Raw genomic sequence first — 23,995 nt, 5'->3', positions numbered from 1 at the left:
CTGAGTTTGACACTTACGAATGCAGTTCAAGTGCAGCAGCAGCACATGGCTTTTAGTCAATGAAGTACAGATTCATCCTTTCCCATTGGCAAAAGAAATTCTTTCATTGCTCAGGATTCAGGCAGTGACAGTTCAGCAAAGGATGAGGGGACTTGATAAGAAATTCCAAGACCCCTAGGCAGAACAGGAGTTCACAACTAGGTGTGCCAGTATGCCACTTATGCTGGTCTTGATCCAAAAGCACACTGAATTCGATCCAGTTCAGAGCTTCATCACCTACAGTTTTAGTCCAGCTCAGGATCAGGCAATGAAGCTTGACATAAATACAAAGTGCTTAAAAGTCTCAGACCATCACAGTGTGTTGTTCTGTGTGGCTGACAGGCCATCTGCTGGGTACAAACACTTTGAGGAGGAGGAACAGGAGGAAGAAGCAATAAGTCGACTCTGCTCATTTAGGTGACTATATACTTTTTTGTTTAAACTTACCAAGCAAATAGGGAGCGAAAAGTTAGTAACAGCTGTTGGTAACAAGAAGACATCAGCATGTGCTCCTGGATGTTCACTCCTGGTTCATCTTCCGCACCCTGATTTTGTATAACTGCCTTTAATACAGAACAAATAATTCATTAAGCACTAATCCAAGGAAAGATAATGGCACAAGAACCCATTTCCATAATTCTGTTTAAAAAAACTGAAGAAAATGAAGCAACTCTCTTTTTTCCACAAACAAAACTAAAAATACCTTTAGAGGTGACAAAACTTGACAGTGTTTTGAGTCAAAATTGCTGCCCACTCACCTGGAAGTAGCTGTGCATTTTCTCCGTGTGATTACACAGTGGCTTTAGTAGCTTGACTACACATGTAGCAACTTCCTTGGGGGATCTCTGACACAGGTGGGAAAAGCCAATATCCCTGTAGCTTCTTTCCTGCAGCAAATCCAAAAAACTTAAGTCACTTCATCAGCCTTGCTTGAGAATAACTTCACATCAAGCTCTACTTCTAAAACTGCTTCTGAGCAATGTAATTCCTGATGTCAATACCCTCTATGAGGAAGCATCACAGAGAAAGAAAGTTGATAGAAAGACAAGGAGAAAGAACACTGAATCTGATAGAGCCCATCAGGTTGTAGCAAATTTCTCATAGTTTAATGCAGTGGCCACACATTTACTTTCCTTCTGAAGGCATCAGCCAGGAATGCAAGGAGTCACTTCACTCAAGAGTCTAAGACTAAATCTTTAGTCTTCTTTTAAAGATTGCAGAAAAAGCAGAAGCATGGATGCAGCAGCTTCTGTTGGATGCAGCCTATCTGGCCTGCTTAAGCTGAGCTGCTCCTCGAACAGCAGAGCCAGTGTCCCCAGGGAGGGCTAGGAAAAGGGTTGCTCGAGTTTTGAGGCTGCAAGGCTTTCCCTCTGTTATATACCCTTTCCTCAGACATGCAGAGAACCAGGTGCTACAAACATTTCAGCAAGGGAAGTGGTACGGAAGTCTGTTTTGAAAGAGCAAGTGCTGCTCTGACACACAGCTGGGCTCAGACTGCCAGTTCACTGAAAATCATTCTGAAAACCTTTTCTCTTGGGAAAGGCCTGGAGGAGGACACTGATGTGCTCTGCCTCAGCCCTACACCCACTGGCTGCTGCAGTACTTGCCTTTAGAAAGGGCACTCTCCTTGTGGAGCTTGGGGTCAGCACATGCTCCAGCTTCCAGCACAGGTCATCCAGAAGGAAGCTAAGTTCAGTAGGCCCCAGCTGCACAACTTCACAAAACTGCAATTACAAGAACAATCAATCCCAAAACCCAGATGTAATTGTAGTGCCTTAAAGCTCAAGTTCACCCCCTTCATTTCCAGTTATGACTTCTGAATTAGTTAACCTCAGCCAGGGACCTATTTGATATATGCTGCGGTTTTATGTCTCCCTCATTGCAGGTATGGGGCATCAGTTCTGGTTACTTGAAGCGGGAAGCAAACCTCATGCTCTCACACAGCTGAAGCAACATAAGTAACAGATTTATAAGTAACTGATTTATACACATAAGTAACTGATTTATATACATTGACACTGAAAATTAGCTCCTAAAGATAAAAAGAGGTTTAAGCCCAAAGAGTCACAAAATTCACCAGTTGAGTAACAGTCAAGAAGTAACTTGAAATAATGACACAGAGACTTGTCAAACAGTCTTCCAACTGGCCTGTGACCTGCATGCACAGACACAGCTGTCCTCGGAGCAGGCCAGGCTGTACTCCAGCCTGCCATGGCCTTTTCACATTTTATAAATCTTACTGTAGCCTAACACAATCAGACTCTAGATGGACTCAGCCTGCCTACAAAGAGGGTAACAAAAATAAGCACTTCTGCTTTCCATAGCAATGCAGTTTTACGTAAGGTCCCAGATGATAAACAGGACCCTGCTCACTGAGGGCACATCCACAACACCAGTCCCAAATTTGTGCTGAGTTTCTGCTCTGTTGATGCCTTGAGACACTTGGCTTTTTGCAACACAGGCTTTACTTAAATGCAATAGGTTCTTTTCAATAGGCAAGCTGCTTCTTAGCAGTGTTCAATATTAAAGCCCCTTTCTTTACATTAGGTCTGTATATGTTAATGGAACAGAAAGGGCAGGACCTCTGAAAGGGCTAGTTACATAAAGCCTTAATGGTACAGTTTTACTCTGTTCCATTTACCTCTGTATGCATCTCTGTGTCCAAGACAGACTTTGTCAGCAGCCCACAGTGGAGCACGGTGAACACCTCAAGGTCTAACTCTCGGAAGTACGGGCGATAGTTCTGCAGCTTCGTCAGAGGATTTTCTGCCTCTCTCTCAGCAGTAGTCTGAAAAGTAAATGGCAAAACTAAGATTGCAACCTGCAAGACTATAAGTCTTTCTCGCTCCAATAAAACTCTTTCTTTCACATAGACTTCTATATTTTGTGCCAGGTTGAAGAAAAGACTAAGAAGAATTCACAATAGCCAGTAGAGAGACAAGCACTAGAACCAGAAGCATTTTCATTTTGAACTGTACAAGTCACTAAAAATTTTCTAGGGAAAATACTTAGGAAACTGGAATAACCTTTGTCATCTCCTTTCTGTGGATCAGTGGCCATTGTGAAACCCATTCTGGACTTGCACCTTAAGCACCCATAAGCAGCACGAGGGGCAGGCGTCAGAAAGCAGAACTGAATCCCTTGACTGAGATTAACTTTTGAAATTAACCACCTCTCCCTCAAAGCTCTTGTTTATACTTGTATGTCATCTTCCCTAGTCTGTCTTTCTTGCAAGTCCCCAGGGGTATACACATACCTTCTCCAGCTCAGAGAGCTCAGTATCAGGCTGGTTTCCCTCAGAACTGTCATCTGCTTGAGAACGATCTGCAGAGCTGGCTTTGCTGCCGTCAGTCTTTTTTTTCTTTCCTTCAAGAGAAAAGCAACTTCAGAAACGAAGACTACGCTGTGCTGAACACTAGACAGCACTTGCAGCCAGGGAAATGGCACCAGGTGTATTTTAATCAGCTCTAAGAAAGCACGGCGCATACACAGGTTATGTGTCATCCATAGCCAGGATAGTAGTTCAAAAGAGAGTCAAATGCATTTGGGGCTCTCACACAATCAGCTTCTCTTCTATAAAATCACAGTAAGAAATTAAAGCAAGTCTATCTGTTCTTACTGTGGTTTAAACATTATGAAGTGATTGAAAAAGAATGAGTGAGACATCACCTTAAAAAACATGTGAACCCAAATTTAATGTTTCTTCCTCAGACACATTATTGAGAAAGGAAGAAAACCTGGAAAAAGAAGATAAGACAGAGCTACAGAACGATCTTGCAGGGAGGAAAGCCAACAGCTTCAGCTGTTCTAATGGCTCAGGGTTAGTTCTGCTCTTCCCTCTACATCTTTCTTCTGTTCCCAGGCACACACACCTGACATTTGCCTTGCACTGACTCAGGAAGCCCAACCACTGGTTAAGCAGCGAACTTGTTAAAATAGCAAAAAAACTAACCTAGCAAAAAGTAAACAAACACTTTCAAACTTCCTTTACCATTCTTTTTTCTCACTGGACCAACAGCATTAGTGGATGATACAGCCTCCAGGGCTTCAGAATCAAAAGTAGCTGGTGGTGGGACATATCCAGGGGTTGCTGAAAGAGCCAAAATGTAGAAATTGGATTAGTTCAGCTCCTGAATAACAAAATACAGGCGAGATCTAGAAGTACCATACATTTCACCATTGTGGTGAACATCCATCTGCTCTTATGTTTAGGTGCATTTAGCTCCAATTAGCTCAACACTGCACTGGAATTACAGCACTTGACATTCCTCCAGCAAGGGAGGCAAACAAGTGCTCAGATGCCTAAGGACATCTGTCCATGTTATTGAAGCCTGAAGGGCTGTTCTAGCACATCTTAGCCCTTTCTGTGCTGGCCTCGCAGTGCTCTCAGAGCAGCAGAAGGGTGTTGAGGCTGCACTTTATTTCAGATGAAGTTGGTCTGTTGGTTTACAAACACAGCTCTTAATGCATAGCTTGTGTAAGGGTATATGGAAGATGATAGTGTATTTTTCATAACATGTATGTAATCAAAGACCTTTTCAGTGTCAAAGGAGATAACAGTAATGGGAGAAGCCATAAACAAGGACAGACACAAACCTGGTAGACAAGAGATAACAGAGACAATGCCAAAGACCAAAAGTCTCCAGTTTGTAATTGATGGGCCATTAAGAAACTCCAGGCATGGCTTTAGGAATGGACACCTGGACTTTGTAAGTGATAAAACGGGAGGAAAAAGAGGAACTTGACTGATTTGGGATATTCTGATGGAGAGGGAAGGGTAGAGCTACGCAAATTAATGCAGGAATGTGCAGGGAAGTGGGATGAGGAAGAACTAAGAGGGGAATAGGCAGAAATAGTGTCAAAGGGACTGGCCATGAATTGCAAGGGAATGGCACCGCTGGTCAGTAGAACTGACCAGTCAGTGTGCTTGTCTGGCTGAACTCGTGCCTGATCAGCCTGTGCAGGCCCAGAATGTACAAAGGTTTCATACTCACCTGCCAAGCATTTCCCCAGCACATTCTGCAGCTCTGTGATGTTCTGTAATCGAGTCAAAACTTTCCCCTTCATCTCAGCATCCTGTTGCTGGCAGAAGGCATTTACAACCTAGAGATACAAACCAAACTCACTGATACAGGGAGATTTGTATCCACTTCTTCTTTCCTGAATAACATTCTCAAGTCCTGAATAAGCACACAACACAGCACAAGTGGCCTGTGTGACCAGATCCAGACTGCATGAACAAAGCTCTTCAGAAGCCCATGAGAACATGGACATAATTGGTGCAATCTATGAAAAGCAACAGAGCAACAACTACAGCTCAAATATTAACTGAAGAAGAGGAATTAGCACACAGCACATCATCTGTTTCTGTGCTGCCTGTGGCTCTGAAGAACCCTTGGCACTTCCCAAGTCTTCCAGGAAAGAGGCAATCCTGGGAGAAGAGCAGGAACAGGGAGGACTGGGGATGCAGAATTGCATCAACTCTAATATAACTCATGTTATCAGAATAACCCCAGCAGGGAACATTCCTACTGACCATCAATGTTAGCAAATACGTGGGCAAATCTGATTGAAGGCACAACATTCACAACTCACAGAGGTGATGAACAAAGCACAAAATCAGAAACTTGGAAAAGCCACGGTCATCACAAACCATGTACAAATTGCAGCTGAGTAGCAGGTGAAAAACTCACACCAGCAAGGCAGTCCTTAGAGCCCCTGACCAATAAAGCAGAGCTGCTGCTAGTAGTAGGATAAAGGATAAAGAGTAATGAAAAGAAAAACACAGAGATATTATCAGGACCTTGCTGGAGAAGGTTTGCAAGAGGCAAGACTCTTCTTTAACAGGAATTGTACAAGTGAAGCCCGAGATTAGTGTTTGTAAGTGCTAATCCTCAGTGCCACTCCAGCAGGTGCAGACAAGGCTCTACTCACCTCACGAAACCAGTTGAGAGCATAGAACAGGAGTGAGCACAGAAATTCCCGTTCCTGCTTGGATAGAGAGTCCAGCTTCCCTTCAACCTCCAGGTTAGTCAGGTACAGGGGGCAACCTGGGACAGCAGGAAGAGAACATGTTGGATTGTGTTTGCTACCCACCCTTTGGTCTTTGTGTGGACAGCTTCTTACGTATCAACAATCAAAGTAAGCCTTAATCAATGCCAATGGTTATTTGCAGAAAGCTTCGCCAGCCCCTCTCAACAAAGCAATTGTCTCCCCTGCCTCCCTTCTACTTTGTGGACAACAGAGCACCTCAGCCCCTTCACAAACTGCACAATTCTTCCTACAACTGCAGGAAGTCTTTACAGATCTGGGACAGGCACAAGTCAGCAGCCAGACTCCACAAAAGGTCTATTTCCCATACCTAATAGGGCATCGATCTCCTCCAGGCTTCCACTGTTTTGCTCTGCAGTGTAGAACCTCAGCAGTCGGAAACAGGGTGACAGACATAGTGGTGACACCACCCTTGGGGGGAGAAAATATAAAAGGAGCAGGTCCTGTTTTATATACCTCCAGAATGCTCATCACTTTCCCATTATATCTTATGTCCTCCCTGTGCCATCTTGCCTGCACCTTCTACTTTGCTTCTTGCCAGTCCCAGCAACACAGAGCAGAAATGCACCATTATGGTTAAAATAATAATACAAAAATAAAAACTGGATCACCAGTTTTCTGGAAAAGCAGATAAAGGCAGAAAACCAGCTGTAATGAACAAAAATGGGGTCAGATTTATTGCTGGTAGAAATCAAAGTTGAATAAGTCAGAATTAACTATAAGGAATTGTGCAAAGCACAGCTGTGAGCAGTGGAGAAACATCCTTGAATGTTTTCTAGCATGCCACTGCTCACATTCTGAGTGAGGAAATTAACATTTTTCCATAGATGCATGTAAAGAGCTATCTGTTCTTTTAAGTGATCCTTTTGTAATCAGAATTAAAATACCAACAAAATCTTACGACAATAAAATTAACAAAGGATATGAAGGCGCCAGTTAAAAAAAAAAAACAACTTATTTTTCACTTCGATGCCCTACTGGTTAATTACACTTTTCTTATTTTTTACATAATCCTGTTCCATTTTCCAAAGACAGAGCCCTTATTTTTCACTCAAATTTCACTTGTGGCTGCATGTTTTCTGGACCACAGTCTATGTTGTCCAAGTACAACTGAAAGTGAGAAAAACAGTGTACTGTTGCTGCACACTAAGTCCTTAGTGACTCTATTTGAGAATCATTGCTCAAAATCTGAATTTTGCCACCTCAAAGTTGCCTATCCATCTCAATCTGGCATTCAGTATCACCATAACACCAGAAGAAAGAGCTCCTCTTCTCATACATATCTCACTTACCCGAGATCACCTAAACAGCCTGAGCCAGGACTGACTGCCAGTTCCCAACCAGCTTTTGCCTCTAGGCTTATCTAAACATACTGAACAGCAAGAGAAGGAAAAGGACACTGGGAACTGGTAAATTCTCTGCCCAGCTCCTTATCAGGCACTTTGGCAAGCGGGGCTGATAGCAGTGAAGTGCACCAAATAAAACCAATTCCTTTACCTTTGCAATCATCCCACAGTTAAATGTTAAAGTACCTTTTACTTTGGCTGCTCATTCCACCAGTGACCCTTCCAAGATCACTCTGTGACACCAGTGGTAAGAGGTTAATGGCAATTGCTCCCTGAGTTTCATCTTCATCCAGATTATACAAGGACTTCACTGGGAACAAGAATGAACTGCAAGGAAAGACAGACAACCTCTTGTTGACAAACTCAGTTCTCAGTGACAGAGGCATTACAAATGCTTAGCCTGTGATGAGCATACCCATCCACTGTGGGGCCGAGATCCACCACAAAGTCACTGGGAAAGTCCTCCACCAAACTCTTTCCAAACTTGTCCTATAAAGAAAGGAAAAAAACCTGCTCAGCAAAGGGGCTCCATGAAGAAAGCTTCAACAGCAGCAGCAGAAAGTGCAGAAGATAAGGCCAAGCAAAAGGATCCTGGAACAGTCACAGCAGTGAAGCCAATTACCTGCAAGAAGAGCGAAGGCCTGCCTTTAGAGACAAAGCCAGGAAACATTGCTAAGCATGCACAACCAGTTTCTCCCCTGTTCTTTGGATGTGGGCTTGTCTACAAGTTCCACAGTGATGCAGAGGCAGAGCAGGTGGCTAGAAGAGGAAAGCAGCCATGAGAAGTTCTGTGTCCTAACAGCGGATCGCCAGAATGAAATGGCTAGAAAGTGCTGGCAAAATTTGATTTCACACAATATGTCCCACATACTTCACATTAGAAACAAGGGAGATATAAAGTAATAGGTTTGACAGGGTCTGGACAGACAATGAAAAGACCTAACAAGCCTGAACAAAAATTGTGAGAACAACCTTAGGTTGCTTTTGCATTTCAGTCTTTCAAGCAAAAAGGAAAAACCCTCCTTCCTTTTCTTTTCCTCCTTGGAGCGCTCAGCTGGAAGTCAGGAGCCTGGCACTTCTAGCCCTAGGCACAGAGCTGTTTAGACTGCCAGCAACTTCACAGCTCCCTGCTCGCCTTCCCTCACTCCATAACCAGCAAGTGCAAAGAGCACTTGTGCCACTAAGAGTGATCAATGCCACAGCAGCCATCAATGCCCTTCTGCGCCCCAAGATGGCTTGTACCCTCCTGCCAGGTACAGACCACATGCAAAGAATCCCTAGCGAGAAGAAAGAGCTGTCCAGTGGCCTTCACAAACCTCCTCCTATTACCGTAAATACCATTTATTTTTTTTTACCATAAATGACTGTGGCTTTTCCAAGTCCTTAGCCATCAGATAGCCTTAATAGCCTGACCAGAAGCCAATCTCAATACTAAGTTTAAAGTTTTTTCAGATTCTACTTTGATCTATGAATCTTACAAGCAGGCCTTAAAAATGTCATTTAGTTTTCCTTTAAAAGGTTTCCCTGTTGCCATTTAAAAGTCAACATAAAGGAAGCTGTTGAAGCACAGTGAAGAATCTGCCACAACCAAAAAAACCTGAGAGCTGAAAGAGGATTTTTTATCTGATCAGTATCTTACAGGACCTTAAGCATGCATAGATCATGTTTCTGAAGAATTTATTGAAGTGATTAAGTTCAAACTACTGTGCAACATACCAGGAGCTGCAAGTCCAGATTCCCCTTCTGCTTCTCAATCAAGTTGGCAAATTCATCATAGTACAGAGCCAAGACCTCTGGTGTTTGCTCACAGCAGATGCCCACAAGGTCCAGCAAGTTAGAAAGCTGAAAGGAGAGAGAACAGTCTGCAGAAATGGGCATGGTAAATGGTTCCAACTCAAGCTTTTATCTAGAGTCCCTTTTATACTAATTTACTCTGAGGCATATCCAAAAACTTCAATTCTAAGTAACAGCCCACGGTGGTTTAAAACCCAGTCTTAAAACGGAACATGGTCTTTTAAGGCCCAGCTCCACCATGAGAAAACACAAAAGAGTCTGCCTGGGACCACCCTTAAATAGAGTGCCAGCCTAGAAGAAGGTTCTTCAACAGGAACTAAGGAAAAATGCCAAGGCCAGGACAACTCTCTACAGCAGAAGTACTCTCTCTAGATGGCTGCAGGGCACTGCTGCCAAGCTGAGAGGAAGGGCAAAGGTTGCCTTTGGCTCACTGAAGCAAATTGTCCTGTTTCTTCCCTTTGTGTCTGAAGTAACATCTGGATAGAAGACTTCCACTAGATGACTGCAGTACTGCTTGTCCTGGCCTAGCGGCAGGCAAGACCAGTGGGCACTATTTTAATACAGACCTTTGTTTCTCCAAAACCATTTTTAACAGATTCTTGTCTCCACAGTCAATGGATGAGAATCGCAGGCTCAGTAAAGCTAACTCCCAGACACACACACTACTTCAGTTAAGACTGTTTCCAGTCACACCTCCTGGCTGACCATATCCTCCCTCTCTCCACACTGCCCCATTCTTGGTACTCACCTGCTCGTCACGCTCGCTGTTCAGCTCCGGTCTCTCCAAGGAACTACCATCTCCTTCATTCCTGAAAGCAACTGATAACCTTACTTTTGTTGCACAACACTTAGATATGCAAATCCCATCACACACACAAGGTTCTCCCTCCAGAAATTGGAGAATTAGGCATGAAAAAGATGTTCTTTGGAACACTATTAGGAAAAGACCTGCTGCTGTTTTGGACCTGTGAGACAAGACTCAGTGTCTTCAAGGATGTGCTTTTTCCAACCTGTTGAAACCTAGGCCCTCTAGTCATCCTCTCTGCTGAAAGCCATGGAGCCTCATCTTACCATAAGCCTAATATCTGTAGCTGTACATTAGGACAGCTACTCAAAATTCCTGCTGCTTACTTGCAAGGTTCAGAAAGGTATATTTTCCTCTGATTTTCCTTGGCTTTCAAGTCTGTCTCCTTTAATCTTTCTCTAAGGAAATCAGACAGGACTCCAGTAGGTTACACAACAATCTAATGTGATACAAAGATATTTCTCAAGTGCCAGCAGACAGATTTTTCCCATGTGTTTGGGTCAGACTTGAGTGGGAAGGAATTTCTCTACAGGTCAAACAGATTTCCTGGGGATTTACTCCTTTTCCCAAGGCACAGAACATGTTTCACACAGAACATTTCCACCTGCTGAGATCATCTGTGTGCACTTTACCTGGCAAACTCCTTGACAGGCCCCACAGGCTCTTCTTTTGTTTGTTTGCTTTGTAGGTTTTTTTTATCCTTGTAATTCACCTTCTAGAACTTTCTAAATCTCCTCGTGAAATAACTGTATTAGCAAACACTGCTTAGACTTGAAGCAGTGCCTTTAAATTAGCAAGTCTGATGTCAGTGCTATGGGAGCAACCACAAGGAAGTCCAGTCTCAGGGTCTGGAGCTAAGATGGGCTTTTCTCTTTCCGTAATAAATAGCAAAAGCATTTTATTAAGAAGTGCAAAAATCAGGGAGCTAAATAACACTTCCCAACACCAATCAAATCTTTATTTCTCAAGTGCTTAAATCTTTGCCACAGCTCTTAGCAGGAGTTTGCCTGGTTTACTGCTGTTCATAAATCATGTACACAGTACATTGAAAATGGTCATGTCAATGCCCAGCACAGCAGGAATAATCTTTCTCCTTACTTCCTTTCTAGCTTTCCCAAGCAATAGGTCCTGCTGGTGCTAGTTAAGACATCCATGAATGGGCATTAACAAGGAATTCAGGATGCCTTTGAGATTAGCAGCAGGTGAGGGTTGTAACACCAAGCACTGCAGGAAAGTTTTACATTCCTGGATTAGACCGGGATATGCATGAGCTCAGAGGCAATGCCCCCCTTCCTCTGTTCCGCTCCAGGTTTGGTCTGAACTGAACATGTTAAATTCACCTTTGCTACAATTTCTCTCACCTTTTTAATGCCACGCTGCCTATCATGGTAACAGCACCAATAATCCCCATTTGTTTGTGGTTGGGAACTGTGCTGGAAAGCCATTTCCTGATCACCATATGCATATCATCCTAAAAAGAAAGACACAGACCATGTCACCACATTGTGTGCATCACTCACAATTCTATTGGCATCTTCACTTAATATAATCTCTAAAGGCTGCAGGGGGGTGGTTTACTGGGATTACAGCCTTGCAAGAGGCACACGCACATTCTATGATTTCTTTCATTATGAAAATACTGGGCATAACTGGACCACTAATGATAGACTAAGAGGTCTCCTGACACTGAGAGCATGAGGAAGTCGTAGAAGTGTGATGCTTCAAGGAAGCTGGGAGACCAGTCTTTTGGATGAGAAGTCTAATACTTGTCAAAGAGATCGAAAGCAAAGCACAGAAGAGTGTGTAGCAAATCAGCCACAGGAACCCAAGCTGCACCTGCACTGCTGGCAGAGGAATGCTAATCAAGATAGCCATCACCTTGAGAGAGGAGGATGAACAGCCAGCCAGAGGCTAAAACAGGGCAGGCATCAAGCGGTCCGGAATAGTGTCTCTGACAAAAGGGTATGTTCTGCCTGACCCCTTAAACTGATAAACAGTAGGTGATATAAGACAGAAACCTCAGCTAAGCAGGGAGAGGGCTGCCAAGTGGGTCCTGAACAAAGCTAAGGGACAGCTCAGCTTCCTGGTATCTAAATGAAGGTACCAGGAAGTAATTGATTTCAAAGCACAAGCTCTGACCAGAGAGAGGTCTTTAGACACAGGAGGTGAAGGCTTGAGTTATGGTTTGCAACCTACCAGTCCCAACAAGATCAAACTGGTAGCAAAGAAAATGACAGTACATGGTTGTGCTATCTTTTCTTGGCCTTCACTAGGCAAGATGCCTCTGGAATGACCTGTGCAGTGCAAAGACAAATGCCTAATCTGTTTGTAGATTCTCATATCGAAGAGGCATTGGTTTTAGAAGCACAGTTAAGAGAAGGCAAAGAGGAAGTTGGCTCCCAGGATACCAATCTCTTTGATGATCTACCCCTGGAGTCCTGGTATCACTGAGGACAAACTGCCAGCTTGGGATCCCCACAGTTACAAACTCTCAGCTCAGAGTAAATTCTAGAGCTTACACTCCTCCCCTTCTTTTTGCAATCTGTGAGGGGGACAGGCAGAACGCTTCTTCCTAACATCAGTCAGTGTTCATAGATGAGGCCATTATTTGCACAACACAAACTCTGGAAGTTAAGCAAAAAGGACCAAAGCACAGCCTGAGCTCCTTTCTGTTGTGCTACCGAAAAGAGTTAACCTGAATATAGCTTCCTTAATATATATTAAGGAATATATACTCCTTACCTGAATATAGCTTCCTTCTTGCCTCTGGCTAAATGCTAGTGTGCTGAGAATGTAGAAGAGCTTCCGGATCTGGCATGGATGCAGTTTCTGTGTAGAGTCTAAAATGGTCTGTAAGACAGAAGCCACAAATCAACTCAAATGTATTAGGAATCCCTTTCCATATTCCCAACAATACATCAATTGCCAACTACAGGGAAGACAATTAACTTTACCTTTTTGGTATATGCAGGAAAAAGCTACATTCAGATTGAATAAACATAAATGCAGAACTATTGCTCTGGCCTTAATTACGGCAGTTCATTTTACCAGAGGCTGAATGGGAAGAACAAGCTGACTACCATAACAATACAGGGGTTTTCACGTGCTCCCTGAAACACACATACCTTCACGAAAGTGGCGTAGCGCATCAGCAGGGCTGTGTGCAGCACCACCAAATCAGTGAGCACATCCAGAGAAATGTCCAGTTCTGTCTCATTTCCACTGCACACGTGGGTCACCAAAGCAGTGACAACCTCCTAAAGGGAAAAGCCCCGAAGAAACCATGGGTAATATCAACAGAAAAATGTCTGCCCTGTTCTGCTCCTACAGAATACATTGATCAAGCACAGCTAATCAACCTGAAACTCAAACATATTATCCAAAGTCCCTTCTCAGTTTGCTTTTTAGTTCCTGATATCCACAATATTGACTTTATTGAACCTGAATTTTATTCAGTTCTAAAAGCTCTCCTGATTCCATCATATAGCTTCTCACCAATTTTTCCTGCCTGCTTGCTAACACTACTGCAGGTTCTGCTCTTTGCTACCAACATTCAAGACTATACACATCTACCCTATTTCATTAGGCACACAGAACACTGCACCATACCCAGGAAGACATCGCCTCTAACCTCAACAGTTCCTGTGTCTTCACAACCTTCATCAACAGCACTTCTGGACAGGGATCTTATTCCACTCCCATCCACTGCCTGAAGCTCTGAGTCTTTCCTATGTCACTAACTGCTAATCAGCCCTCCTTGTTTTAAATTCTTAACATCTCAAAGTATTACTTTGAGTACTTTGAAGTATACAAAGTATGCCTTCGCATCTCAGGTTTTTCCCAGTTGCCTTTTTTTTGTGCATCTATTTATTAAGTTTGCTGTAACAAGGAATGCAGACAAGAGTCTTAATTATAAAAATACTGTGCCCCAAAAAAGCACAAATACATCCAAAAGCTTGTGCAGAGCTGTCTTAAGTCCCCAAATTTTCTGCTATCAGCATGTCTGCAGGAACTTATGCTCAGAGCTGAAAGTCTAGTCTGTGATTATTCAGAACAGCAGCAGGAGTCCAAGCTGCTCAGAGCTCTGAGGGCCACCTGTGTAAGCTTTTTCATTATGGTAAGTTACCCAAGGAAAGGGGAAAAAAGTTTCAATACAAACTATAACAATGGCTTTTTAAAACAGAGGATGCTCAAAGTGACTAGGTAAGACAGAACAGGAATATGGATTTATGAACAAATCTCCTCTGTGACCCTGGGGCCAGTCCTGACTTCCTGGCTAGATCTCAGCCAACTTGTTTGCTTTGTGAACTGCAGCACACCCAGCACAGTCCCCTCTGCTCTCTAAATATTTTGTGTTCCGTCACTTCAGAGGACTGCCTATTTGTTCCCTGCTCCTCCCAGCACTTTCTGTACTTAAGTCACTTGCTACCAGAGTCTTGCTGTGATTGTTCCCCATCTTCTGCTTGGCCTAATCTACAGCACAGACCTCTCTCCAAAGGCTTCCAACTGCCCAAATCCTCTTCCCATAAGGTTCATGACGTACATTCTAGAGCAAATGCAAATGCAAACACAACAGATGCCATCCATCATGCTATACCTGCTGGCAATAAGAGTCAAAGGCTGCAAAAGCTTGTTTGTACATGCAGCTGCCAAAGGAAACCACGGCTGGGTGTCCAGAGTGCAGAAACGTCTGAGCAACTGCTAGGATTGAAGGGAAAAAGTCTTTGATAACCTGAAATACAGACATCATGAAAAAGGACGTTATTGCTGCTTGTTTTCAACACACTCAGTTCTCTAAATAAAGAGCGTGCTACAGCTCATCCCAAAAGCTCTGTTTAGTTTAATAGGTGCTTTCCTGCCTTCTCTGACTGTCCTCTCTCACATAAACGCGCAACAAGAGAAGGTAAGGCACACCTGGATGGATTTCTCCAACCTTCTCCACACAAAGGATTTATAGACTGATTAAGAAGCCAACTTGCAAAGCTGCAGAGCTCACAGCAGCATATCCCTTATGGGTAACATGAGGGAAGTCACATTACAGCAGAGTACCACTAAATATAAGCCCCAGAAACACGCTTGGCCTTACTTTACCAGAAGGACTCCACCACATCAAGATACTCAAAAATATAAGTTAACTTTTAAACTCAGCTCAATCACACAAAATGCCTTTGACCGACAAGCTCTCTCTTACTCAAATGTGGGAATGGCCTTATTTACTTTATCTTAACTTATTCTGGAAAGGAGTTAAACTAGAACTGAATTAAACCCACTTAGAATAAAATGTGCCCACTTAAGGCATTATTATACTTCAATTAATTTTAAATTCATAACTCAGTGTTTCTCATCTGCCCTCTACCTCCAACAAGTAGCACTGCATCATTTTTCAATGATCTTTTCAGTTTTCTCATAGTAAATGGTAACTTAGATATGCCCAATGGTATATGGTAACAAACATATGCCCAATATATATATTTAGACCTAGAAAACACTTGAAAAAATGGTGCATGTAAAGATATGAACTTGTAAAAATAATATGGGAGATAACAGCATGCCTGGAACATACAGAAGTGTACATAACTGGAATAAATCATCATCTGACAAGATCTTTGGGAGATAAAAAAGAATCAACACTGACCAATGAATGATTCTGGAAGGCATTCTGCATCAGCTGTTCTGGCATGCAGCCCAGTCGGATTTTGCTCTTCAGTAATTTCTCAGCCTGCTTTCCGTACTTGGTGTTTGTAGAATGGATTAGCAGCAAAACCATCAGATCTAGAACCTTTTGGAGGAAATAGCCACCAATCATTACACTGAAAAGATATTAAACAGTTCAAACAGCGATACACTTCGAAATCAATACTGAGAAGGAAGTCAAGAGCTCAAAAAGCATCAACAACCAGAACTGTAGAAAAACCTTATGAGTCCAACAGGACAGAATTAAAGCAGGACAACTCTGTCCCTTGACATTTAGAAGGGATTAACTAAGAGTTACAAAGAAAATGGATGGCTGTTATACTAGGAACAAGTCAAATGCCAAAAGAACCACCCATGCAACATCACTGGCAGTTTCTGCTCCAACTAGAAAAATCTCTTCATGCACAATCATGAAAAAAGCCCTTGGGAACACCAGCAAAAGAGGACACTCCAGAGACAAGTGCAGAGTCAAAAGTATTACCTTATGGTCAGATACAGACGTGCTGTTCTCAATAGCCTAAGAGCAAAAGAACCAAGAAAGCTGTTATGCTACAGCACACTACTGTATTCCAAAACCAAGTCAAAAAAAGGCAGACACCAGAAGAAATCCCGCTCACAGATTTCTCTCCTCTACAACAGGACAGCTGTCAAAGCCAGCAAACTGGATCTTGCCAACAGCAGAGAACCCAGAAGGTGCTCAAAAAACCAGCACAAAAATTCAGCTTGAACAAAGATGTTTTAAAATAATATCAGGCTTGAAAAAAGAATGCATGTACTTACTAATGAAAGCTGAGAACAAGAAACAGTCTCCTAGTTTACACTGAAATGCAATTTACAATTAAATTTAGCCCAATACCAATTCATTTCTAGCTGGACATTTTCAAGCACCTTAAGGCTTCACACAGCTCAATCTCGTCATATGGGGACTCATTTTTGCTCTCATAAACCTGCAGAACCAGGTCTATCCTGCACTTCAAGATTTGGGGTCTGTACAGAGGAGCTCAGTGGCCACTCTGCAAGAACTGTGAAATTGGTAACTGAGGAAGAAAGCAGACTCCTGAAAAAACACTGCTAATTTGGAACACAGAATGAAATCTGTACCACTAAAATGAAGGGTTAACATTTGTCTTTTAATATCACATTTGATTACAAGAAGGTTCAGGCTCAACCTAGGAGTCTGAATAAGGAAACAAGGACTGAAGCATGTATCTTACCTTAATCCATGCTTCAGAGACCTCTTTCTGAAATCTCACAGCTAACTTGATCACATCAAAAAGTAGCTTTACACAATTCTGGCTGGTGGTTACTTGGCTCATGGAAGAACTGTAAATGATCAGAAAGGAGACTCAGTCATTGTAAATACTGTAGTAGAAGGAACAAGGCAGCCTAGCAGTCACAGCAGGTACTTAGAGCAGCCATTCTCCAACAGGAATGTTCTGGCAAGGATAGGGAGTTTCAGAAGGGGTAGAAGCAGAGGTCACAGAATCAACCAAAAACCTACTGATTCAGATGAACTGGCAGCAACATTATTATACATGGAGTTGCTTACCCCCATGCAGACATGGATGCAGGTGGCTCAAAAGGAACTACATGAAGGGCAGGGGAAGTTGGCTGGGCAAGGACTGACCAATGTGTTATATTAGCACCAAGCAGGAAGGAATAAAGGTGTCAGCACAGAGTAAATTAGGCTCATGTATGTAACCATGTGTGCCAGAGAGACCACGTAAAGAAGAGCTAAAGTCCTCTTGTCCCATCTTACCCTTGGAAAATCATGTAAATCTACTAAAATACCTGGCCTGGACTTGACTTTTAACCTTCTTCTGGGAACTTAGGATCTTCAGGGGCAGATCACATGATGACAGATCCAAGTTCTTACGGAGATCAGAAATCACCTGTAAAATAAAAATCACTGCACATATAAGGGAGGAACAGAAAAAGATGAGGAAAAGAAAACAATCTCCAAGAATAACCCTAAAATTACAAATGAAACACTCATGTATTTGTAAATTCATAAACATTTAACCATGCTCAAGCTTTTTGTTGTTGGGTTCTGGTTTTTTTAACTTTAAAAATAAACCAGCAACACTTGGCTCTTCACCTGTCATGTCATGATGTTGCAGATGCATGCAGAAAGCAGGAAAGGATTTCCTACAAGTTATTCTGTGAAATGCCCACCTATATCTGCTGTATGCTGCTGTGAACTAGTTTTATCCTGTTTGGCAGCTGAGCAAGATATGTGACAGCTACAGGAATTCTGGGGGATGAATTTACCAGTCTGGCTGCTGTCAAACTGCACTGTATCAGCAGAGACCAGCTTGTTGTTATAGGCATGCTGTTTTCACAGTGGTCTCCCTACAGACTTGGGCAGATCCCAATCCTCATGTGGCCTAGGCTGAGGCTTCCTCAAAGCATGAAAAAAAAGCATGTTCAACAGTTCAGCAACATCGGCTCAACAAAATATATCTAGTTAATTTTAAAATTATTCTGACTATGTTTCCTTCGTTAAAGCAACTTCAAAACCTGAAGAAGCTTATATTTTGTAGGAATGTTTCCAAAACACGAACTCAGTGGAGAAAACAAGAAAATTACCAAGTTGCAGTCCCATGGATACATCAGGAATTTAAAACCCTTAAAAGGTCTGTACAAAGCACAATTCTTAGATAAAACTCAGAGGCATAAAGCCGCCAGTTAACTACAGCTCTTCAGTTCGAGTTTAGCTCAAGAAAATTTGCCTGCTTTCAGTTCTTTATGATGTTTACACCACCAAAAAAAAAAAAAACCCCATCTGAAAACAAATGAGAAAACTCTACAATAGGCAGCAGAAAGGAAGACATTTCAATTCCCAGGCCTGAAGGTATAACCCAATCCACATCAGAAGACAGACATAGTTTCTAACATGTGCTTTGATCCTTGGCAATAAAAAATTTTGCTTGACAACATTAAAGCATACACCTCTGCGTGTGAAGCAACTGCTCTCTGTTAAAACATGCACTGGATTAGACAACTTACTGGTCTTTAGTACAGAGCAAAAGACTGTACCTCTACTGCATCTGCTGCCTTGACATTATGGAGAATGAATTTTACTACTACAGGCAAATCTTCCAGTTTTACAGAAGGCACAATGGTCATGGCAGACTGTCGCACCTGAAGAGAAAGCAACACTGGGTCAGCTGTAAAACCATGGCTCACAGAAACAGTTATGTTAGTGGGAAGAACTCTCTGGAGGCTTATAGTCCGGCCTTGTGCCCAGAGCAGGAATATTGTCAGTACTATATCAGACTCACTTTGGCTTTGCTAAGTGAGTCTTGAAGACACCCAAGGATGGAGGAAACTCCCCAAGCTCTGCCACCTCTCTGACAATTTGTGTCAATGCTGCAAATCCTAACTCCTTTCAAACATCCAGCCTGAACCCTCTAGGCTGTAATTTGTAGCCACTGCCCTTTATCATTTCACTTGGCACTGTTGAGAAGAGCTTGGCTCCATCATTTTTTAACTGGCTTTCAAAAGGGAAAATCATAGAAAAGGCACAGCCTGTTTATACAGTGCTGCCTTTTGGGACTATGTAAAATAGTATTTAATGCACTCAAATGAACCAATTTTATTCTCTACATAAGAAGCCTAACTGCAAGAAGTGCAACGATCCAGCATGGCCAGAAGACCCAGGGCCTACCAACTCTTCTCCTTTACTCAGCATTCTGCAGAGAAAAACTATGATTGTGCAATGATTTAATCACCAGTCTGCCTTTACTTAGAATATAGCAGTGGTCACTGTACTTCAAAAAAAAGAAACAGTGACAATAAACAGGTTTAAGACAGACAGTACAAAACTACTGCAGCAGGATAAGGTGCTTTTGCATTTGCTAAAACAGGTGTATTTGAAATTTCTGAGTGTGTACTGTAACAGCTAGAAAATGTCTCTGCTCCTCACCAAACAGCTTGAGCTTCTCTGACTCGTTTCCCGTTTCAGCAAGCTCAGGACTTGCAAAACTTAGCAAAACTCTTTGAATGACCAAACAGTTCTAGGTCTTGTGTTGCTAAGCAGGGCTGGATTCTGCTCAACTGCTCAGTAAAAACTCTCACCTCAGCCAGAAGGCCTGCATCGAGATCCAGACGAGAAAGGGCATCCAGGATTGGAACTGTCAGCCGCCTGCCCTGTTTGAGTAAGCAGCTGGTTCACAAGGAAAAGAAAACAATGAGCCAAATGAACCACGGATGATTCTCTAGTAAACTGCGTGAGTCCAAAAAAACTTCTGAAACTGACAACGTATGCCACTGGCATCATGGAAAACTTGTTCCCCAAATTGTCACTCCTCTCTGAACATGCCGAATTGTGATTTTGTGGTTGCTGATCAGAAGCAGATAGGAAGAATCTACTTTTTTTCAAATCTCATAAAAACAGAGAGCATGGACAAAGGCCTGGAACAAGCCCCAAGCAAGAACTTGAAAATTGAAAAGTCCTGGGTTCACAATGAATAGAAAAAAATCGTGAGATTGCTGGTATATGATTTAACCACACACGATTTGGACCTGATACCATCTAGCCACACTTCTGTCCCATGGACAGGCCACCAGCAAAGTGTAAATGAGATTGCTACATTCAAGCCAGGGATTGAATTCTCCTCATGTGTGACCTCCTCCCCACTCACAGGATTTGCTCTAAAAATTACAAACATGTAATGAAAGGCACAATGGGTCCAACCAGATAATCAGTTTCATTCAGCATCCTTTTCCCAGCACTGGTCAATAGAAAACAGACTAAGAATTGGACAAGTATTTACAAATGCTTCCTATATAAACTGGGCTGGCTTTCTAGCAAGCTGTGGCTTGGCACCTTCTTGACCACGGGACTGCAGCTCAGAGTCAAGAGTGTAACAATTTTTTCAGATAGAAGCACTTTTGAAGCATTTAGACCTCTATTTAAGAGCATAACAAGACAAATTATATGTCCTCCAGTCCTAGCTGCCTCTGAATGTTACAGAACCAGACTGTTTTCCTACTACTTCAGTCAGTCCTGGTGCAACCAACATCAATGCACGATGTCCTTTTCTGCTGAGTGCCAGGGGAAAAAATAAATCAAACACCAAAATACAAAAGCCCCAAACAGAATCATTTGTACCTGAGCTCTCTGGCAACTTCACTTTGCTGGGAATCTTCCAGGATCTCAGGTAAACTGGTGATAATATCATGCTGGATTGGCACTGGAGAGACACTAACCAGCTGCATTAACTTCTTGACAAGATCCTGCAGACCAGAAGAATACTTGTAAAATGCTGAGGCTCACTGTGAGCAAGTGGTTCCTTAGTAAAGCAACATTATGAATACAAGGTCACTCAGTAAGTCATTTGTCTGGATTTCTGCTAACTGCCCCTTAAATCATTGCCCTGTTGAAGCTGTGAATCATAGCACATACTTTTATGGAATGACATTTTACAGGTAGGATATAACTATCTTGGTAAACAAAGGAAAGTGGGAAACACGACAGCAAGCTCCTCGGTGGGTAGTGTGACTTCTTGATGCAGTTCATTCTGGGACTCTCTAGGAAGAGGCCTCCAGTACAAACCCACAGGGATCAACTAACTTAGGGAAAGAAGAAAAAGAACCACCAAAGCAGGAATAGAGAATTAATCTCCAGATGCTGGCAAGTATCCAGTATCTCTAGTTAAAATTAAACAAGGGGGGATTGTAACTTCCTACCAGCAAAAGCTTTAAAATGGGGTCACCCATGTGGAAACATATGTACAGATACATATTTATGAAAAAGGAGACTTAGAGCAAGTGAAGAAGAAAAAGAGTAAAAGGCAATCATAATACACCAGAAAAAATTAAATCTCTCTTTCAGCATGTGAGTATGAAAACATCAGCTCTCATTAGCACAATAACTGATCTCATCTCACCTGAGAAGCATTCCAGAAGCTGACCGGAAAGAGCCTACATGTGATTGCACTGTCGGTACCCACCTGGCTGTCAAGAAACTTGTCAAGCCATTTAAACTGATTGATGATGAGCCGGGGAAAATCTGTTCCAAAGGTGCCCACACTGAAACAGCAGAAAGTGAAACACAGATTAGTCAGACCTACAGACACCCAAAAGCTTTGCTACTGGTCAGCAAGACCATGAGACGCAATTCAAACCAACCATCAAAACCATTCTATAAAAATATCATTAACACCCCTACAGATTTTAGCACCACCCAGGAAGAACCCTACTTCTTACTACCTGGAAAACTACCAGCCTGTTTCAATACACCACCACCAACAATCTAAGTTAGGGTACAAAAAACAAAACATACAATGTGACTCTACTTCAGATCTCCTGTGCCACATATCATGAGAGTGGCTACGCCAGCTTAGCTTAAATGTCCTCTGAGCCCAGTACCCCTGTCCCCAGCTGTACTCAGTATTAGATGCTTTTGGGTAAGTTTTGTGTAACAGGGCATTCACAGAGCAATCCTTTCATAGAGCATCCATTCAGTCTCCAACAATGAGCAGTTCAGCATATCTCCAAGGCAGAAGCTGGCACCCACTCCATGTCCGCTACGCAGCAGTACATTTATCCTCCCTTAATTTCCCTAAGCCTTAAAAACAAAACAAAACCAAAACACAACAAAAAACAACAAAGACCCCTGTGTGTAACTTCTAACCTTTACATTCTCCAGCACTGAATTCCACATTCAGTGGAATAATCTGAAATAGTACTTCTGGTTTTTTTTCCTTGCTGCCTTCGATATTAGAAACTAAGTGGCTAAACCTTCCTCAACTACCTTTTCTGAATCTTTCTTGCTTTTACAGACATCTGTCATTTCTCTGCCAATCTTCAAGCCTTCCGCTTGAAGGCAGGCAGAATTCTATTTTATTTAGAATAAATCCCTACTTATACAGAAACTGTTCTATTAGATTTTTGTGACAGCTTGACCAGAAGTGCATGCAACATTCAAAATGTGACTGTACCATGCATTTACAGTGACATGATGTTTTTGCATTTTGTTCCCAACTCCTTCCCTAGTATTTTTTTTGCTGCTTTGTCTACTGCTAAGCATGGAACTGATACTAAAGAGTAAGAAACAAAAAGAAACATTCATACAAGACACCTTTCCTCAATGAAAACACTGAGTTTGTCATTGTCTTTATACAATCAGGATTAATTTTAGTCTGATTTTTTTAAGAAAACAAGGTTTATGGAGCTGTGCTCAGATGCCCTCCCTCTTCTGTAACTTCTGGTCACACTGGTCTGGGAGCACAGATGTATTAATAAGCTGGCTGCTGCCAAATCACGTGGATAAACCAAGTTCTCCCTACCCTTCCTACAGGGAGGCAGTACATTGCGTGTGCTCTGTCCAGGCACTGACTGGCATTAAGGTCTATAGGACAGAGTTGTGAGAAATTGGTGGGTCAGTACAGGTGTGGTTACAGACTAGTTGTAATGAATGTTGTTTCTTATCCTATAATTAAACAAAAATCAGTAGGAAGTCCACTGAAAAAACTCTGTTGTTCTTCACAATTAGGTTTAGATTAGATTATTTGGGGAAATTGTTACCATAAATTGTTCTCTCACTTTTCATTTCCTTTTTCATTTACAAACATGCTGAGCAACCAGATCCCCATGGACCATCCTCCTCCTCCTGCAAAATGGACCACTCATTTCTTCCCCTCCCATCTTTAACTGGTCATTAATGCATAGAAAATAACACTTCACTCTTCTTACAGTCTAACAGGAGACAAGTGTAATAGCATCCATTTTTAAGTGCACATTTAATAGCTTATCACTTTTACATACAAGATCCTTTAGAATTCTTGGGTGAAAACGATTCAGTGCTTGTGGCTGTCAGTTAAACCCTCCTCTAACAAGATTTCAATTTGAGATGATTTCTCAGACTCAGCCTCTCTACAGCATTTGTACCCTGCTCGATACTCAGTACTGAAACAAACACTTTATCAGGAACAGCCTCAGCTTCTTTCTATCCCTTGACCTGCTCCACTAACTCCGTAGCGAGCATCCAGAGCAACAGAAAAAGAGTTTAAATGTTCAAGTCTTGGCCATGTTGCACCTCTACTCTGATGTTCTACATTTAAAAACCAATAGATGCTTTTTTCATTTTCCTTGTTCGACCACAGTCTGCATTTTTAAAAGGAGGCCTGTTTGCATTCAGCAGCCTCCTAAAACCCTGCCATCTGCTTTCATCTTTTTCTAAATCATGAGACGCTCTGTAGTCCCTTTGCTGAGATACTTCCCAGCTTGTGCCAATAGCTATGAAAAGTGTAATGAATCA

At 42.3% G+C, this 23,995-nt stretch overlaps 1 protein-coding gene across 3 annotated transcripts in view; it reads right to left on the bottom strand.

Moving 5' to 3' along the window:
• The window catches only part of FANCD2 (FA complementation group D2), a 40,659-nt gene that overhangs the window by 11,002 nt on the left and 5,662 nt on the right, over positions 1 to 23,995 (bottom strand). For all 3 annotated transcript variants that reach the window (XM_030501952.1, XM_030501950.1, XM_030501951.1), the window contains 25 exons: positions 21,687 to 21,765; positions 20,846 to 20,970; positions 19,810 to 19,897; positions 18,769 to 18,873; positions 17,521 to 17,621; positions 16,944 to 17,052; positions 16,211 to 16,246; positions 15,671 to 15,814; positions 14,633 to 14,767; positions 13,161 to 13,292; positions 12,778 to 12,885; positions 11,397 to 11,506; positions 9,979 to 10,039; positions 9,153 to 9,278; positions 7,852 to 7,925; positions 7,623 to 7,763; positions 6,401 to 6,501; positions 5,974 to 6,089; positions 5,034 to 5,142; positions 4,031 to 4,129; positions 3,296 to 3,405; positions 2,681 to 2,827; positions 1,647 to 1,763; positions 798 to 926; positions 487 to 602 (listed from right to left, as the gene is read on the bottom strand). In XM_030501952.1, coding sequence (XP_030357812.1) covers positions 487 to 602; positions 798 to 926; positions 1,647 to 1,763; positions 2,681 to 2,827; positions 3,296 to 3,405; positions 4,031 to 4,129; positions 5,034 to 5,142; positions 5,974 to 6,089; positions 6,401 to 6,501; positions 7,623 to 7,763; positions 7,852 to 7,925; positions 9,153 to 9,278; positions 9,979 to 10,039; positions 11,397 to 11,506; positions 12,778 to 12,885; positions 13,161 to 13,292; positions 14,633 to 14,767; positions 15,671 to 15,814; positions 16,211 to 16,246; positions 16,944 to 17,052; positions 17,521 to 17,621; positions 18,769 to 18,873; positions 19,810 to 19,897; positions 20,846 to 20,970; positions 21,687 to 21,765 — 2,718 coding nt within the window. The remainder of the gene's footprint in view (positions 1 to 486; positions 603 to 797; positions 927 to 1,646; positions 1,764 to 2,680; positions 2,828 to 3,295; positions 3,406 to 4,030; positions 4,130 to 5,033; positions 5,143 to 5,973; positions 6,090 to 6,400; positions 6,502 to 7,622; positions 7,764 to 7,851; positions 7,926 to 9,152; positions 9,279 to 9,978; positions 10,040 to 11,396; positions 11,507 to 12,777; positions 12,886 to 13,160; positions 13,293 to 14,632; positions 14,768 to 15,670; positions 15,815 to 16,210; positions 16,247 to 16,943; positions 17,053 to 17,520; positions 17,622 to 18,768; positions 18,874 to 19,809; positions 19,898 to 20,845; positions 20,971 to 21,686; positions 21,766 to 23,995) is intronic.

The sequence above is a fragment of the Strigops habroptila genome, chromosome 11, assembly GCF_004027225.2.
Source record: "Strigops habroptila isolate Jane chromosome 11, bStrHab1.2.pri, whole genome shotgun sequence".
Classification (NCBI taxonomy): domain Eukaryota; kingdom Metazoa; phylum Chordata; class Aves; order Psittaciformes; family Psittacidae; genus Strigops; species Strigops habroptila.
Note: the sequence above shows the minus strand (reverse complement) of the source record. Positions and strands in the feature narration are given on the sequence as shown.